At 40.8% G+C, this 19,367-nt stretch overlaps 1 protein-coding gene across 1 annotated transcript in view; it reads right to left on the reverse strand.

Annotated features, from left to right (window-relative positions):
* Positions 1-19,367, reverse strand: part of USP34 (ubiquitin specific peptidase 34) — a 244,205-nt gene that overhangs the window by 173,586 nt on the left and 51,252 nt on the right. The window contains exons 9-10 of the mRNA XM_067565207.1: positions 2,613-2,694; positions 2,427-2,519 (exon numbers count right to left, since the gene is read on the reverse strand). Of these exons, the coding sequence (XP_067421308.1) occupies positions 2,427-2,519; positions 2,613-2,694 (175 nt within the window). The remainder of the gene's footprint in view (positions 1-2,426; positions 2,520-2,612; positions 2,695-19,367) is intronic.

Genomic DNA, 19,367 nt, shown 5'->3' on the forward strand with positions numbered 1-19,367 from the left:
AGTTTTAAATAGATTTTTCAGCTCTCTTCTAATCTAGGTACTGAAGTTACAGCGTTGATGATGTCACTCAGGGCAGTGGAGTAAGTCTTTGGCTTAGTACATTAATTAAATGAGAATGATACTTTCAGCCTATGTCTTCTTCTGCAGTCCCAAGATTCGGCCATCCCCTTTCTCTGTCTTAGGGTGAGCTAGTCTACACTAGAAGTGTTCCAGCCGTGTCACTGCAGTGTGTCTGGTGAAGATGCTCTATGCTGACAGGAGAGAGCTCTCCTGTTGGCATAAAAAAACCATCTCAGCAAGAGGCAGTAGCTATGTTGGCAAAAGATGCTCTCCCACCAACATAGCGCTGTCCACACGGGCGCGTGGGTCGTGTAATTGATATTGCTTATGGGGGTGGTGGCTTATTCACACACCTGAGTGAACTAAGTTACATTAACATAATTGGTAGTGTGTATTAGTTCTCAGTCTTCCTTCCATCTCTACTTTTTGAACAAGTAATCCACTTCCCAGAATTCAGTTTCCTTAAACTCTAACATCAACATGTTTCCGCTACTAATGATGGGTAAGGCCCTTTGATAATGATTTAACTACTATGTGAGGAAGCAGCAATAAAGATAAAACATTTCTTGTCTCATTTAAGCTCTTTGAAATAGTATTGCTCTGCTAAGAGATTTTTTTAAAGTTAAATATGGCTGTTTATCTTCCTTGCTACCTCCACAAAGCTGCATGAATATAAACGAGCCTTGACAGGCACTACAGCAACAGCAGAAGCACTGGGGATGCAACAGCACTCATATCTAAAACCAGCTTTCCAACAGTACTATGGAACTGGACTACTGCCCAAAAGTCTGTGTAGCAAGAAGAAGAAAACAGGTATGTAAGGAAGGAAGATGAAAGAAATAAATCAGGAGATAACCACAGAGAGATGGTCTGGGCTCTCTACACTTAATTAACCCAGTCTGCCAAAGATCTGCACCCATTATCAGCTGTGAAGAAAAAGAATTGGGTATTTTAAACTGTAGAAATTTATTAATTAAACAAATGTAGGCCATAATTTTTATTAACACTATTTTAATAAATGGCATTTTACAATAACATTTTGTGGCATGAATTTGGGAAATGTTTGATAAAAAAGCACTAGGAGCCTTCTTCAGAAAATCTAATTGCAGCTTTAATTCAAAACCAACTTACAGTAAACAAATAACACAAGAAGCCATCAGCGCCCATTTCTACAGAAACTAATAAAGCATAAAATTATACAGACACAGGTTTTAGTATGTCTGTTCTGCTGTCTTAGAATAAAACAAATGAGAAATATTCTTGAAAATAGAAAACATTTAATTATAAGCCCAAAATTATAATAAATTTAAAAGCACTCGCTTTTTTTTTTTTTTGGTGTCTGATCAAATTGAGGGTTTTTTTCTTGCACCTTTTGAGTGTGTGTACATGCATGTGTGTGTTCATATCAGAATACCAAAATGTCTGCATTACTCAAATTTCATAAATAAAAGAATTATTGAAAACAATTATTGGATTATTGAAAACATCATAGTAAACATAACCATTCAAACAAGCAAGCAAATATGGTTTTATCTTTTTGAAGGGAAACCCTAGTTTGTTCTCAACTGAGCCAAGGGAAAATTTAATACCATATCTCACTGCCTTCTATAACTTAGGATTGCTTTTGAAGTAGTAAATTTTACAGCCAGAGTTTTCCAGAGTAGCACTATCAGGGGTAAATTATTGTGCACAAAGTTCCAGAGGGGTAGCCGTGTTAGACTGTATACAGCAAAAACAACAAGAGTCCTGTAGCACCTTAAAGACTAACAAATTTCTGCGGGCATAAGCTTTCACAGATAGGAGGTATATATATACATCCAAGGTTGTGAATGGGCCTCATCTACCCTAACTGAACTGACTTTGTTAGCACTTGCCCTCCCCATTGTTATGTTTCTTACCCTTGGATGTATATATATACACCTCCTATCTGTGATTTCCATTTCATGCACCTGACGAAGTGGGTTGCAGCCCACGAAAGCTTATACCCGCAGAAATTTGTTAGTCTTTAAGGTGCTACAGGACTCTCGTTTTTATTGTGCACAAAGGAACCAGACAGTTTTACTAGACAACACAGTAGTAAAAATGCATGAGACACACCCTACAGCTTCCATCATTGCTATCACAGGTGGAGCTGAACCTGTGGTGAACTAGAGGTGCAAAATTTTCTAGTGTAGATGCAGTATAGGAAAATCTGCATATTTTATTCAAGTTGCAGAGGTGACTGCATAGCAAATCCTGTACACCTAAGCAAGTATGGTAAATGACAAACAGGAAAAATTAAGAAACATTCCTTTGTGAATCTAAAACCAAATGGAATTCAAATAGCCATTTTAGTTTCTTCTCACAAATATAAATGTTTTATATACCTGAGCTGCTGCCCAAATGCAGTCTATGTGTTGAGTACTAAGTCGCCCTTCAGCTGCAAGAAAATTCAGAATCACTTGGCACTGTTTGATGATCTGCAAAGAGAAAACAATTTTAGGATAGATTTAACAGAAGAAAAAATTACTCCTCCATAAATACAGTAAAAAATCAGATTATTTAACACACACCTCAATATGTAAATTCGGTCCAAAAATATGCTCAACCACATTGTTGCTGATAAGCCAGTCAGCAAGCTCTTTTGCAATAGACCTGCATATGAAAAAGAGTATTGATACATATATAAATTCTTTATTTTACTATATTGTATATTAAATCATTTCCATAATACAGTGTTATTTTACTCAATTTTATTTGCATATTCACAACTATAAGAAAACTATTCTCTGAATCTGAAGTGCATTCAGCTGGTATTCATAAGTATTTCCAAAAGTAGAAGTTATATAAATTACTGTTCTAGGAGAGCAATTTTTAAACTTTCTCTTTTCATTAAATCTTGCGGATATAGCAATTCACTGTTTTTAAAGTCTGTATTATTTACATGTTGATGCACCTAATTAATTACCCATGTACAGTATTTAGACACTTTCAAAATCACATTTTAGTTTCATACATAACAGAATGGATCTCTGCCCACAACCAATAAAAAAAAACCTGTCAAACAAAACAAGATAAGGGAACTGAATTTTCCAAAATTTGGAAAATTTACTAAAAATTGGATTTCCACAGAGTTCCCCCACCTCTGGTCTGGAAACTAACATATATATCCTTGTTCCTCCCACTCAAGCAGATGGAATAATTTGTTTGCCAAGATTTTGGCATCAGGATCGATGTGTGACAATTTTGGTATTCAGAGCAGAGATGTATATGTTGATGTATTCTTGGGGAAAATCCCATTCCCTGCACACAAGCCAGGTAAAAAGGTTGTGCAAGGGGTGGGCTACAGGAATCTGGGAGGAAGGAACCTTGCCATCGCATGTGAATGTGGCGCTCATGGCCATTACTACAGACTCAGTATCACAAGTCCTGATGATCACCCAAAATAAGGAAACAAGAGTCCACAGGCTCAAAAAGAAGGAAGGAAGAGTCCCCACAGCATGAGAAAAAGTAAAGCTTAATTTCCTATCGCTGGCTGTGTCAATTCCCTAATTGTTCTGAAAAACCTAGTCGCTAATGATAGGTCACAACAGATCTTCACTACCAAAACCTATTTGTTATATGTGCTCAACGCCAGGCCTTCTCTTTCCTTTCCTGTAGTAATTCCAGGATTTAAGGAATAAATCACACACTAGCTTTATAACGTTTTGAGAACACAATGCCCCATCACCTAAAGTAATATGGTTTATAAGATGCCATAGACTACTGACTACCCCCATCAGTTACCCACTATCAGCTAGTACTCTTTCCATAAAACAAGGCCCTTAGACACTGTGGAGGATCAATCTGACAGGGTATCTGAAACTATTAGGAGTGGGATGAAAAACTAAACAGTTTCAAATATCAAGATTGGCTGGGACAGTTTCATGCAACCAAGATCAGTTCTGCTTCCTCCATCTTTGCTTTTTTAAAAAAAAAATTTGGAATCCAGAGAGGATGGAAAGGCACAAATGACAGTCTTCATCCACTGAAGGAAAAAACATCCACTGCTCAAGCTCCATTCTCACTAAATCTGAGGCAAAACCTCTTCAGTGAGCTTTAAACATTCACGGATTTTAAGGCCAGAAGGCCAGGTCATTACGATCATCTAGTCATTATGTTATACTATGTTGCAAAAAAACATATCCAAGTAACACCGTAGTCTGATGAATTTCAAACAACAGCAATACTTTCAAAGCCTCCTGACTACATTTCTATCCACGTCCCCATGTGCTCATGTAAGTGACCCCAGTTCATTCTTCACACAGCTCAGAATTTGGCCAAAGGCATCAACTCAATTATCAATTAAATAACTTCCATTAGCTGTACAATTTTACTCCTTAAGAAGCAGGTGGTGGACTTGATTTGAGCCGCAAGAGATCTCCGCTCTAGGTCACGAAGAGTGCTCACATGTATGAATTGTTGTGAAGCTATCAAGTAATTCATTTTCCTCTGGGCCCAGCCTCTGTAGCAAGATGTCATCTCCTCTGCTGCTAAGCCAGATTCCAGAGCTAAAGGAACACCTACTAGTCATTCTTCAAAGAAGGGGCAAATATAGATTTGTCACTGGTACCTTGAATGAGGCGTGTTTGAGTTATTTCTAGGAACTGATAAAAGCGCAAATAGTATGTGAGTACTAATGAACAGCTGTACTAAGAAATCTTTGATGGAATTTAACATTAGGGTAAATGGAGATATGTCTTAAATAAATAGTCACAAAAAAAGTCATCAGAGCACACTAATGCTAAATTGCTTCTCCAAATCTCAATTTTTAAACATTTATCCTCCTTAGAACAGGGTGGATAAAAATTGATTTTTTTTCGAACCAAAAAAAAAAAGGGGACTTTTAAAAATTAAATTCAGGTTTATTTTTAAAAATAAACCTATTTAAAATTAAATTTGAAATTAGGACAACCTACATTAAGGCCTAAAGTTCCTATAATATATTAAAATTATTTACGTTAAAGAAAAATAATATTATAAGCAGTATGTGTTTGCTGCCCAAATTTTAAAGAAAGTCAAACATGAACCACTGGCCCCTTAACCACCGGTTCTAGTCCAGCACCTGGAACCAGAGTTTGCTGTAGTGCTAAATCAGTTTTTTACAGCAGTAGCCCCATCTGCCAGTGCAGAAACAATATTTTCTTCATTTCAGTTTATTCAATTAGTTCAGTTCAATGCCTAATTCAAAGTTAAGAAACTAACTGGGAGTTGGAAAAGCAAGAAAGCTTGTTTTCCTCTTCCAAACTATGAATAAAAACTGAATGTGAAAGGATGAGAGCTATTAGTTTAAAAATTTGAAGGATGACAGTGAACAGAAACAATCTGTTTAAGTACAGATAATTTTTGTTTAATAAATCATCAGCTATTTTAAAATGCAAAATATGTTTTGATAAAATGTTTCTTATGTATCCAGAAGATTTAAGGTAGTTTTATTTAACTAATTAACAAAAAAAAGTAAAATGCTTTTTTGGTGCATTTTTAATTTAATTTAAATTTCCATCCAAATAAATCTTGAAATACATCACAAGTAAAAAATTAATCATCTTGTAAGAAATACATCATTCACCACTTTCTAACATTAAAAAATGTAAATATTAAGAATCTGAATAAATGTATGCTAAGTATATAACTGCTTAAATAAATATGTATCCATACAGTGTATCCTGGTTAGCAAAAAGAAGCATCATATTTAGTTTAGAGGCTATATTTCATTGCAAATCAACATGTTTTAATGGTTACAACCAATGAGAATCAACCTCGCTTTAGGAAAAAGTACAAATGCAAAACAAGGTTAAAACTGATTATTTAAATCAAGATTTCCTGCTTGGTCATTTAAATAATGATTAAAATCAGTAATTTAAATTGCCTTGATTTAAATCAATCTACCCTGCTTTAGAATCAATACTAGACAAACATTGCTGGATTTGCTAGATGCAATTAAGACAAAAAAACACACTGCTTGAATTTTTTCTGATTTAGACATTGGCCCTCTAGGCTGAGTGTCTATGAGGTGCTAGACTGTCAACCATAATGTTTTGCATTTTGGTTGATCTGAAGGAGAGACAACAAAAACTTATAGAAGAGTTCCTTCAAATTCTATGAAGTCCCCACTCCAAAGGTCTCCATCTATAATAAGCAATTTTTTTTGTTCTGATAGATGCTGCATTATCCCAGTGAAGGAAAACACTCACTGACATCCAATCTGACTCTAGATTTACTTGTGACTGACAAAAATAAATCTGATCCCTGTGAAAGGTAGAATACTGGTTTTTGTTTTCCAGTAAAGAGTCTTCCTGGTCAGCTCTATCCTAGAAAGTCTTCCAAGAGTATCTGCCCCGAAACACATTAACTTTTAAATGAAATGGCTATCAGATTCTGTGACCAGCAACATCATTCTGCTCACTGTGACGCTGAATAAGAAGAAACATATTTGTGGGAACATACCAAGAATGAATCAGAGAGAAAAAGTTAAACTAACATTAGCCGTTCCTGCTTTCTCTCCAATGTTGTGGAAGAGAGCTTTATGATGTATTTTCCCCAGAAATACCAGAAAGTCTGGTACATGGTTGAACTGGATTTAAGTGACTAGTTCACAGCTTCCCCTCCCCACCAAAATAAGGTTCCTGTCACAAATATTGTATAAGGCTATTGTGTTGTCAAGGAGAATGGAGGTATTTTTGACACTGAAGGTTACTGCTGAGCATACTCTGGTGTTGCTCCCTAAGTCTCAGATTCCTTTGCAGCCTTTATAATTTGTAGATAAGTTTAAGAATTAGCTTGCTAACAAAATGCATCCAGGACTCATGTATAATTTTCTCCAAATAAAAGTGCACTGAGAAACAAGTCTGACTTTTTTCTGGGTACCATAAATGCAACGTACTTGATTTTTTTTTCAAAGCATCAACTTGGAGGCACAATTTTGTCTACAGGGTTTTTTTAGCTGTTGCCTGACATCTGAATCAGATCCAAAACCACAGACACCTCACTGATGAGTAACTTCAGATCCTCTGAAACTGAAACTGAAACTGAAACTGAAAAGCTCCAGATTTCCAGGGAGCCAGAGACCTCAGAGTATTCAATCCCTTAGGAGGTGAGAAAGAGACCACCCCTTTAATCTCAGTCCTGGTGTTGTGGGAACAGTGTGTGGGAGTTGAAATTGGGTTAGACGGAGACCTTCTTGTTCTGGAAATGCACCATCTCAGGGCCTCACTAAGAATTTCTACAATGTTCTTTGCTGTGCGTTTCATGTAAATTCTTGGCTGATGAATGTCAGATAAAGAATTAATCAAGTTTACAATACTGGTAAGGTTATTTTTAAATCAAAAGGCTTCACAAAATTTTCTGTTTTACAATATTATCCAGTCTAAAGGAATTCAGCTAGGTATCAGGCAAAGACTGCCCTTTTGGAACTGTCAGCTACTGTATAAATCTTCAGTACTGAACTGTGTGCTCCAGAATAAAAAAATTTCCATAACAGGAAAAGAATGAGATTTGCCCTTTACAGAGGATCCCAAGGACTGTCAAAGTCTAGATTGTGCACTTGATGAACACTTACGCACTAAGTAATCACTCTGAATACTTCACACAATCTAAAACTCTAGACAGTTATAACCCCAACTTTCAGAACAATTTAGAAGGCTGGTTACACTCAAGAATTTATATTAACTTTTATGATATAAAGCCTCAAAATTCCTTTCTTTTAATAATAAATTCCAAAATCCCCCATCGATCCTCGTCCTAGTCCTGCTCTGGAGCAGAAATGTGGACAACAAGAGTTCAGTGGGGTGGCAAAGTCTACTGTGGGATGGCCCCATTGGTGAAATATGGAACTTAACGCTCTCCTTTCCAGTTCCCATTTGTGTTGTTGAAGAAAGGTTCGGCTTAGCATATCCGCAATGGTGTTGTTCTGTCCAGGTAGGTATGCAGCCGAGAAGGAGATGTTGTGGTGGATACAAAAATTCCAGAATTTGACTGCTTTCGAGCACAGAGAATGGGACCTCGTTGATATAAAACATGCAGGCGAGGTTGTCCGTCATCACTCTTACTGTTTGGTGTTCAAGCAGTGATAGAAAATGTTGGCAAGCATTGCGAACTGCTCTTAGCTCTAAAAAGTTGATATGAAGATCGGACTCGGTAGGTGTCCATCTGCCTTGAGTCTTGTGTTCTAGCAGGTAGGCTCCCCAACCGATGAGTGAGGCATCGGTGGTTAGAATCACAGTAAGAGATGGTTGAAGGAAGGGGATCCCTGTGCAAACATTGCTAGGATTCATCCACCAGCGTAAGGAATCTTCGACCCATCTTGGTACTGATAACTGTTTCTGGATGTTGTGTTTGTGGGGAATGTATACTGTACAGAGCCAACCTTGGAGACAGCGCTTATGCAGCCTGGCATGTCTTACTACAAATGTGGCTGCTGCCGTATGTCCAAGAAGCTGAAGACGTGTGTGCTGATACCTGAAGACATACGAGGATGTTGGAAATTAGGTCCTTTATAGCTGAGAATCTGTGAGGTGGTACAAAGACTCTGGCTCGAATGGAATCGAGTTGAGCTCCAATAAATTCCAGTATTTGAACGAGTCTTAGAGTGGATTTTTCTAGGTTGATGAGAAGGCCCAAATTGTTGAAGGTATTCATGGTTGTGGGAACTTCTTGAAGGGCTTCAGACTCGGATTGAGCTTTGAGGAGGCAGTTGTCTAAATACAGAAAAATGGCAATTCCTATCTTCTTTAGGTAGGCTGCTACCATTGCTAGCACCTTGGAGAAAACCTGAGGTGCTGTCAACAGGCCAAAGGTTAGAACCTTGTACTGAAAATGGTCATTGCTGATGTTGAACCATAGGAAGTGTCTGTGGGCAGGATGTATGGCAATGTGGAAGTAGGCATCCTGTAGGTTGAGAGCCGAGAACCAGTCTCTCTGTTCCAGTGCTGGTATGATGGTGGTTAGGTGACCATCTTGAAGAACTGAAGTCTGACAAACTTGTTCAGATTGCGAAAGTCTAGAATAGGGCGCCATCCTCTGGATTTCTTCTGAAACAAAACGTATTGGGAGTAAAAACTGCAGCCCCTGTATTGTGTGGGGACTGGTTCTGTGCTCCCAATTGTAGAAGGTGGTTCAGTTCCTCCCTGAGAAATATCTCATGAGAGGGGAGTGGGAATGGTGGGATGGTAACATTAGGAAGGGGATGGAATAACCTACCTTGACTATTTCCAAGACCCAGTGGTCTGAAGTGATAAGCTTCCAGGATGTTAGGAATGAAGCTAGCCTATTGCCAAACTGATGGTCTCTTTGCGGTATAAACTGGAACAGAGGGGTGTTCTCAGACCCTTGACCTTCAAAACTGTTGTTTGCTAGAAGGTGTACAGGATGTAGCCCCTTGTGCAGCAGATTGTCTACAGTTGCTGTGGTTATTAGAAGGGAGTTGGTGGCGGCACTGTTTATCATATTGCCTGTGTATGTAGTATGGTTGAGGTCTGGATCTGGAAGGGAGCTGATATTTTCCTGACCTTCTCTTTTGTTGCGGGGTGTTTATGACCAAAGATCCTAATGTAGCTCTGGAATCCTTCAGAGAATGTAGAGTTGTCCGTGCGCTCTGAAAAAAGTTTTTGGCCTTTGAATGGTAGGTCCCTAACTGTCATTTGTAACTCCTTTGGAAATCCCGATTGATGTAGCCAGGATGCACATCTCATTATTACAGCAATGGCAATCAATCTGACTGCTGTATCAGCCAAGTCCAGGGAGACCTGTAGAGCTATGCAAGCTATGAGATGGCCTTCTGAAATCAGAGGCAAAAATTGATCTTTTTTGGTCCTGACATAATTCCTCCAGTTTAAAATAATTCTTATATTTGTATTTGGCCATGAGGGCCTCATAATTGGAAATCCGAAACTGGAGTGTTGCAGAAGATTAGGATTTTCTGACAAATAGGTCGAGTCGCTTCTAGTCTCTATCAGAATGAGAAGATCGGGGTTGGTATGGACGATTCTTCTCGTGCACAGCATTCACCACAAGAGAGTTTGGGGTAGGGTGAGAAAACAAAAATTCTGCATTTTTTAGCTGGCACATAATATTTTCTATCTGCCCATTTGCATGTGGGAGAAATAGAAGCTGGGGTCTGCCATTAAAGATTGGCTGGTTCCAGGAGTGCCCCATTAATAGGTAGAGTGATTTTTGAAGTAGAAGAGGTATGGAGGATGTCGATAAGCTCATGTTTTTGTTCCTTGACCTCCAGTTGTATATTTAAGTCATCAGCAACCCTGCGGAATAGTTGTTGGAAGTGTTTAAAGTCATCGGCCGCCGTAGGGGGAGGTGGCATAATGGCCTCATCTGGCAAGGATGATGAGAAATGTAGCGTAGGTGAGGCCTCTTGGTCTTGTTCATCCTCCTGTTCCTCCGCTTGATCTTCCAGGTGTTCTTATTCCTCTTATGTTTGTGTCTGTGGAGGTCTGAAGAGAGTCAAGGATGGGATGGACGGTGGGCGTTGTACCTGTTGTGGTGTGTTGGAGGCCTAGTATAATTTGAGTTGCTGGACTACTGTCTTATAGGCCTAGCATAGCTTTAGTTGCTTGCTTGGCTATTTTGACTCTTGTAGCGTGAATTTTTTAGTTGGCAGAAATAAATAGGACTACTGAGTAATTTTATAGATGTTTTAGTTTTTGGATACCACGGCATATAATAAGACAAAATACAAATACTGTATGCTTGCAGCTGCACATAAGTAACGGAGATGAAAATAAGTTATTCTTGAATGTCTAGGGGTACACTGTTTTATTGCTAAGCGGCATACTTTTACTTTGCCTCTTTTATTATCAGATGTTTAACGACTTTAATTATAATAAAAACAAAATATAGTTAAAAGTAAAAATTTAATGTAAGTAATTAGCATATATAATAATAAAAAACATAATTAAGTAAAGGCTGTTTATAAAAAAATATAAAAAGTCACCACTTAAACAAAGGAGAGCGGCTCCATCAACACCTGACTCCATGGGAGGTGCTGCCAGTCGGAGCAGAGGATCCACTGACTCCCTGGCGGGGCTCCTGAAAAAGCTGTTTTGCTATACAGCCTTCTAAGTAGCTTCTTAGCTCTCTAAGCTTAATAAATATAATATATTGTACTTAATTTTAGGCTTTGTATTTAACTAGTATATTTATAAAAAACCTTGCACATTAAACCTTATTGATCTGCAAATTGGGTGTACCGTGTCTCACTGGTATCCACACTGATCACAAAGTGTCCAGTATCAACATGGTGGAGGGTTGCCAAATTGAGCTTTATACATGGCCAACAGGGCCAAGTTGGTTGGAGGGGAATATGGAGCTGCATCCAAGGGGGACCCTGCCAAGACTGTGTTCCTTGAGATATTGAGGGGTAGGCAGGTGGGACTGATGGTAGTTGGCCTGAAGTTGATGGTGCAATGGATTCTGCATCTTCCACCTCTTCTTCTTTTACATCGCTAGGAAATACAGGAGCAGTGTCTGCAGGCGAGAATGACACGTGGCTGGAGTTAGGAGATGGTGAGACTTATGGTATGGTACATTTCAGAAGTGGAGATTCCGGGGTATCCGATGCTCTTAGATCCAAAGAGTATCTGAATTCTTGAGGTGATTAGGGCATTCATGGTGTGAGAGGATATGTCATGGTGTGGTCAGCAGACGGCGCTAAAGGTCTGCTTGGAGGTGGTAGTGCGGCTGATGTCAGTGTCATTGTTTTTATCGGAGCCAAGGCTTTCGCCGGTGCCGGGGTCTTAATTGGCACCAGGGTCTTCGTCGGAACAGATGCTTTCGGTGCCAACGTTTTTGATGGCGCCAAGGCTTTCAGTTCCGAAGGTCTCATCGGTGCCAAAGTCTTTGTGGCCGACAACATTGACAGTGCCGTGGTTTTTGATGATGCCGATGTCAGTGCCAATGCTTTCTTTGGGGTCAGAAATGTCGTCGGACCCTGGAATAGGAGGCTGCACTTGAACAGTATAAGTAGACTGTGATGCCGGTGTTTGTAGACTGGCACTAGCACGTCCATCAGATCTTCCATTAGAGACTAAGGGAACAGGTGTTTTCTCGCAGTTGTGACCCCTATCAGAAGCCGTTGACACCATAGACCTAGTCAGGGATGGCATACTGGAAGTTCGAGCCTCAGATGCTGAATAGGGGGTGGCTCTCTTCGTACTCTCAGCCTGGTGAGATGATGTCTTTCTCTTGGTCGGGCGTGAGGCAAAAGGGTTGGTGGAAGATCTTGCCGACTTGTGCGGATCTCTTGGAGGAGGACTGATAGCCCGGATCTGATGCTGGGCAAAGGGACTTTTCCATTAGGATGAGTTTTAGTTTAATGTCCCTGTCCTTTCTCACCCTTGGCTTGAGGCTAAGACAGTAGGAGTATTTGTGGGGAATATGTCCCTCTCCAAGGCAGTGAATACAATGTGCGTGGCCATCCATTAATGAAAAGGCGGCCCTGCACGATAGGAACCTCTTAAACCCGGGGGAGCTGGGCATAGGGGTGAAGGATTAGCCTCCCTATAGGGATATCCCTATATAAAGCTAAATGAAATGCTACTCTAAACTAACAACTATATAGTAAAAGTATAGTAGTTGAGAGGAAAAAAAGGGATTTTGGGGGGGTTTTTTATTTTTGTTTTTTGGGTTTTTTTAGGAGGAAAAGGATGGAGAAAGAAAGAGGAGGAGGAGAAGAGAAGAAACAAGATCTAGCTATCTAATTTAAAAGTAAGTAATGAATTTTCTGAAGAGAAAAAGCGGGCTCTGCTAAAGTTCCGTTCCAGACCGTAGGTAGTAGAGAACTGAGTACAGCGCTACTTATATTACCGGCACCATGCACGAGACAGAGGAGGTGCACATTGCTGTCTCTTGGGCACTGCTGTTGAAGATCTCCATCTCCAGATGCAAAGATGCTGCCGCACTCCGATAGTGGAGCACCCATGGGGACATCACTTGAAGTAAATATCTGTGGGGTATGGCAATACATTGTACACTTTACCCAGTGTTCCCAGAATATCCATATTTCATAATTCTGTAGTGTCAGTTTGCTAAGAATCTGTAGATTTACTCTGGTTGTACTACTATTAAATTTGTTATAAGGGAGAGAGAAATGGAAGGAATTACTGAAGAAAGTAATTTTAGTGGTCTGTAGCCGGGAGGAAGGACCCAGAGGGAGAGACAAACCCACCCTGGTTGGTAGAGCCCAGAAGGACAGTTCCTGCCCAGAAGCAGGAGGGTGGACCCAGGCCTTTAGAAGCCCCATGGATACCACGTGACTGGAAGCAGGGGGCGGAGCCAGGCCTTCAAAACCCAGGCCTGCGAGCTCAGTCAGGGGGAGACGGCCAAGGGAAAGGGACACCTCTCCACTGAGGCTCCCAGCTGGAACCAGACCAGAGGCCCACACCGAGGGGGAGCAGCCGTTCTTACCCACGGCTTGGGGACCGGAGGAGGGCCTACCCGAGCTGCCCGCTGCCTGGGAGCCGGAGGAGGGCCTACCCGAGCTGCCTGCTGCCTGGGAGCCGGAGGAAGGCCAATCCGAGCAGTTCAAGGCCTGGGACCCGGAAAACCTGCCAGCCCTACCCGCAGCATGGGCCCGGAGGACCTGGAGGAACTGCCCTCCGTAAAAGAGCCCATGGAATTGCCGGAGCTGCTGCCGGTTGACGAAGAGGGATTCGTGGGACTCCCGCACCCCCTCAAACCCAGGACCCCCGAGGCAGGCGATGGAGCAAAGGTACTTTAAACAGGGGGCAGGAGAAAGAAGCCCAGGGAAGCTGACGGTGGTGCAGCTGAGTGGTGGCTCCCAGTGAGTCGGCGCGTTTCAGCAGGAGCCCCGCCAACCCAGTGACGGGACCCACCCCCCCCCCCCGTTACTCACAGGGCCCTGGGCTAGGACGCAGTGGAGACGGGTGGGCCTGCATCCCCCTCCTGCCTTCCCTAGTCGCCCCGGGAGAGCCTCCTCCTCCATACCGCTCCAGAGAGCGAACCTGTTACTTGCCCGTCCTGCCTAAGGGCTGGGCGCTAGATGGCTTACTTGCCCGCCCTGCCTAAGGGCCGAGGCGAAAGACTGCTTGCAAGCCCGGTTAAAAGGCTTGAGACTGCATCCCAGCAGGGGATAGCGGGGAGGGGTGGTCCCCCTCTAAGAAGGACACAGAGGGAGAGCCCAGACGCTGCCCCCTCACAGGGGCGCGTCCACATGGTCTCTTAGGGTAGCTCCTGCAAAGTGTTGAGCACCTTCAACACTAACTGACTTCAATGGGAGTTAAGGGTGCTCAGCATGTTTCCGGATCATGCCATTAACACCAGGAAATATGAAAAATATACATGTGGTTCTAGCTATGTGTTTTTAAGAAGACTGAGAGGTAAAGATCCCAATAACAGAATCAAGAGCATCTGGTGGTAAAGAGACAAATAATATATTAATTAATAATATATAATATATTAATAATGTATAATAAATGTCATCTATTCAGTTCTCCCTCTTCTATAATCCAAGGTAACAGAGGATTTCTGCAAATTTTAAGAAAAGAAAGACTAACAGGCTATGCTACAGGGACAAGAGACACTGGATGTGGTTTAATTAGACCACAACTTTATTCTTAAAGGTCTGGGAGTACCCAGCAGATAAAAGTATACAGTTCAGGTATTTCCATAATAATTTCAATATATACCTGGGAAATTTCCATCAGCCTTCCCTCTTACCCATCCTGGTTCCCAGCCAAGCCACTGATGGGACCTCACAATCACTGTCCCCCCACTTGAATGAGGCTAAATGAGGGACTGTAAAAGAAGTGGAGATCGGCTCCCTGCCGTACCACTCTTAGGAGCCCCAAACCCCCTCTGCTTCCAATCCTTGAAAGAATACCTCCTTTAAATCCTTTGCGAATCCATTTTATCTGATCACCGGATTCCTTCCCTAGGGAATACCTGCACTAGACATCTGCACCACATTTACATAATGAGTTGCCATATCACAATTTAACTCACATATCCTGTTTGCTTCAATTAAGCTCCTGCCAAACCCACTGTGGAGAAGGCGAAAAACCCCATTTCACCTTGGTCAATCTGGTGGTGAGGGAAAAATTCCTTCCCAGCCCCCTAAGAAAGGAGCAAATTTAACTACTTCCAGGGTGGTGCTGCCCACCTGGTCCAAGTAAAAGAGGGCTTTTCCTACACCAGCATGGACCTGGATAGTCCCTCCCTCTTCTGTTCACCTGGGGAGATGGGTCAGCATCCCCAAGCTGACATGGTCTGCAGCTGCAGCAGAAAGTCAGTCTCTGGCTCTCTACCCCAGTGGTTCCCAACCTGTGTCCCGTGGGGTCTTTCAGAATGGCCCATGGCTCCCCTCCCACTGGTTGCAGAAGGGAGCCATTGCCTGAGTACCCAGGCGGAGCACGTTGCTGGTGCAGGCTCCTTGCTGCAGCCAAGGGGATGGGAGATCAGCACTCCCCTCACCTTGACTGTATCAGAGAGCACAGCAAAGCACTCTGCCTGGGACCCTAGGCACTGGGTCCCTGCTGGAGCCAGAGAGAGGGGTGCACTGACTTCCCATACCTGTGGTTGCAGAAGGGAGCCGCTGCCTAGGGACCCAGATGGAGGGCATGGTTTCCCTGCTGCAATCAGAGGGATGGGAGATCCTCCTTGCTGAACTCCTTCCCTCCGGCTGCAATGGGGGATGAGGAGGCTGCTGGTGGAGACTGGTGGCCCTTCAGAGTTGTAAAAATTATATTTGTGGCCCTTGAACCTAAAAGGTTGGGAACCACTGCCCTAGCCCTTAAACAAGCACACACCATTTTCAACAAACCAGACAATGGCCCCCACCACTTAATGTGCAGTGAGGTCAATAGATAAATTTATCAAAAGATTTGACTATATTACTATTTAAAAAATTAAGACTGATAACTATATTTGGTACTTCAGCTGTTTTCTGAATTAGCTACATACTTTCTTTACCAGTGACCTCTAATATTTCAAAGTTGAACTTAAGCTTATTTTTAGTAACATTTAAAAAATTGGGATGGAAAGAGGCCAAAAAGACTATCTATGCCCATCTCTTCCTTGATTCAGTTTGACAACTGCTTGTTACACAATAATTTTGCAAGTTATAAACATTTTTCACTTAAGTATAAATCCTTTTGCAATGTTTTATATACATTGAATATTCATGTAATGGGGTACATTTATTTCAAATTATTAAAAAACTTCCACAGGCAAGGATTTATTTTTGGGAAATTATCATGGAACACTTTGTACATGAGGAAACTCCTTTACATATAAGGTTATTTTCGGGAACCCTCACAATTACAGGGATTAGCCATAGTTTGTACACTGGTCCTGTACTTTCACCAGCTAGAACGACAACTACAGTCTTTTTTATATGTAAGGTCCTACTTGAATTGCAGGATTATTGTCAAAAAATTGCAGATGAGTTGAGGACAACCCATGGAAAATGCGAAAAGGTTATAATGGACTTTATTATTTGCAGTAATAAAGTCCACTCTTACTTTTCTGTGATTTTCCACTGTCGGTCAGCCCAGGGCTGAGCGCGGGGGCTCCCGCTCTCAATCACAGAGCGGCTGGGGCTCCCACTGTCAGTCCCACACACGGTGGAGTTCCCGCTTTCATAACTGCAGTGGAAGCCTAATATTGTGGAATCCACAATTTCCACAATGTCGCAAGTTAAGTAGGGCCTTATTTAGATGATGTTAATAGTCTACTTCAACCACAATTTAAGAAGATATCTTTTCCCATGTATTTTATTTTTTTCTTTACTCATTTTTAGTAGTTGCTATCCATGCTGCCACATGATCTTTCTGGTGCTGATTAGTAAGTATCAAGTTAGCCAAACTGTGGTCCACTCTATTAAGCAAGGTTAAAGGACACACTCACATAAATGTAAATTCATAAATTTAATCTTTGTTTCCACACTAAATTAATACAATTCATTAAAATGTAAATGTAAACTCTGATTTAGATTTAACTCCATAATGATTTAACAAAATCAACCTGAGTGGCATTACACTAAATTCAACAGCAAAATCATTGTCTGTAGCACATAAACTGACCTTCTTTCCATTTGCTGTAGTTCGAATGTAAACAAACTCTCCTTAAATATAACAAGTATGCACTGTTTACAATGGGATACATAATAAGTCCTTCACTTTTAATTTGGCATTGCTGAAAAAACTTTACAAAACTATACATTGCTGAAAACGTCAGCCCTACAGATAGGAAGGATGGTCTTGTGGTCTAAGATACTGGACTGAGACTCAAGGAATTCATGTTTGGTTCCTGGCTCTGCCTGGGTGATCTTGAGTAAATTACTTAAGATTTCTGTGCCTCAGTTTCCCCATTTGTCAAATGAAGATAATACTTCCCACTTCATAGTGTTTTGTGGAAGATGAGTTCATTAAATGTGAGCTGCTCAAATGCTCCACAGATGGGCATAAGAACAGCCATACTGGATCAGACCAATGTTCCATCTAGCCCAATATCCTGTCTTCCAACAGTGGCCAATGCCAGGTGCTTCAGAGGGAATGAATAGAACAGGTAATCATCAAGTGATCCATCCCATTGGCCAGTCCCAGCCTTTGGCAAACAGCAATCCCTGCCTATCCTGGCTAATAGCCATTGATGGAGCTATACTACATGAATTTATCTAGCTCTTTTATGAACCCCATTATAGTCTTGGCCTTCACAACATCCTCTGACAAGGAGTTACACAGGTTGACTGTGCAACATGTGAAGAAATACTTCCTTTTGTTTGTTTTAAAACTGCTGCCTATTAATTTCATTTGGTGACCCCTAGTTCTTGTGTTATATGAAGGAGTAAATAACACTTCCTTTTTTACTTTCTCCATGCCAGTCATGATTTTATAGACCTCTATCATATCCCTTCTTAGTCGCCTCTTTTCCAAGCTGAAAAGACCCAGTCTTATTAATCTTTCCTCATATGGAAGCTATTCCATACCACTAATCATTTTTGTTTCCCTTTTCTGTATCTTTTCCAATTCCAATATACATTTTGTGAGATGGGGCAACCAGATCTGCATGCAATATTCAAGATGTGGGATTACCATGGATTTATAAAGAAGCTATATAATATTTTCTTTTTTATTATCTATCTTTTTCCTAATGACTCCCAACGTTCTGTTAGTTTTTTTGACTGCTGGTGCACACTGAGTGGATGTTTGCAGAGAACTATCCACAATGACTCCAAGATCTCTTTCTTGAGTGATAACAGTTAATTTAGACCCCTTCATTGTATATGTATAGTTGGGATTATGTTTTCCAATGTGCATTACTTTGCATTTATCAACATTGAATTTCATCTGCCATTTAGTTGCCTAGTCATCCACTTTTGTGAGATCCCTTTGTAACTCTTCACAGTCTGCTTTGGACTTAACTATCTTGAGTAGTTTTGTATCATCTGCAAATTTTGTCACTCACTGTTTACCCCTTTTTCCAGATCATTTATAAGTATGTTGAACAGCACTGATCCCAGTACAGACCCCTAGGGGACACCACTATTTAACTCTCTCCATTCTGAAAACTGACCAGTTATTCCTACTCTTTGTTTCCTATCTTTTAACCAGTTATTGATCCACTAGAGGACCTTCCCTCCACTGTCATTAAAGTCATTAAAGTTCTTGGGAGACACCCAGAAACTTCAGATAACTGGAGGACATTATCACTTGTCTCCTTAGGATGTTGCTAATATTTGTAAAATATCTTGAAATTTTAAAGCACTATCAAAATGTTAAAGTATTATGGTTATCACTGTGATACCTCTTAACCCTAGAACTCTCTTCCAGACTATATTTCTTTACTCTAACTCTCAACCTATAAACTAGGTAAAACAAAGTTTTCTTTTAATCTAATATTTTTATCTGAAGTGCAGAGAGGTGTGTACCAGTAATTGGTATTTTATTTCCTCTAGAATACTGTACAAATCTAGAGGCATTATATGATTATGTTGTATCATTACAGTTCAGGCAAGGCTAATAATGTTAGTAAGCATTCCACTTCCATTTAAATTTCACATGTAACATCTTAAAAAATATTTATTCACAGGTTATAGAACAGATTTCACCATTTCATGATAAGTCATCAGTATGAGTTAAAGACACTTAGATTACACGTTACAGTCAATAAACATTCTGGAGAATTATACTCCCTATAATACACAAATAACTGTATAAACTATAGATTTCTACAAATGACTTGTTTACAACAGCAGAACTTGGTAAGAATAAGGCATTTGAGTGGTGTTTTTAGGATTTAGCGTATGGGATGGCAGATGA

This window comes from Emydura macquarii, unplaced genomic scaffold (assembly GCF_026122565.2).
Source record: "Emydura macquarii macquarii isolate MOO-44397 ecotype Brisbane River unplaced genomic scaffold, CSIRO-AGI_Emac_v2 contig_2676, whole genome shotgun sequence".
NCBI classification, from domain to species: domain Eukaryota; kingdom Metazoa; phylum Chordata; order Testudines; family Chelidae; genus Emydura; species Emydura macquarii.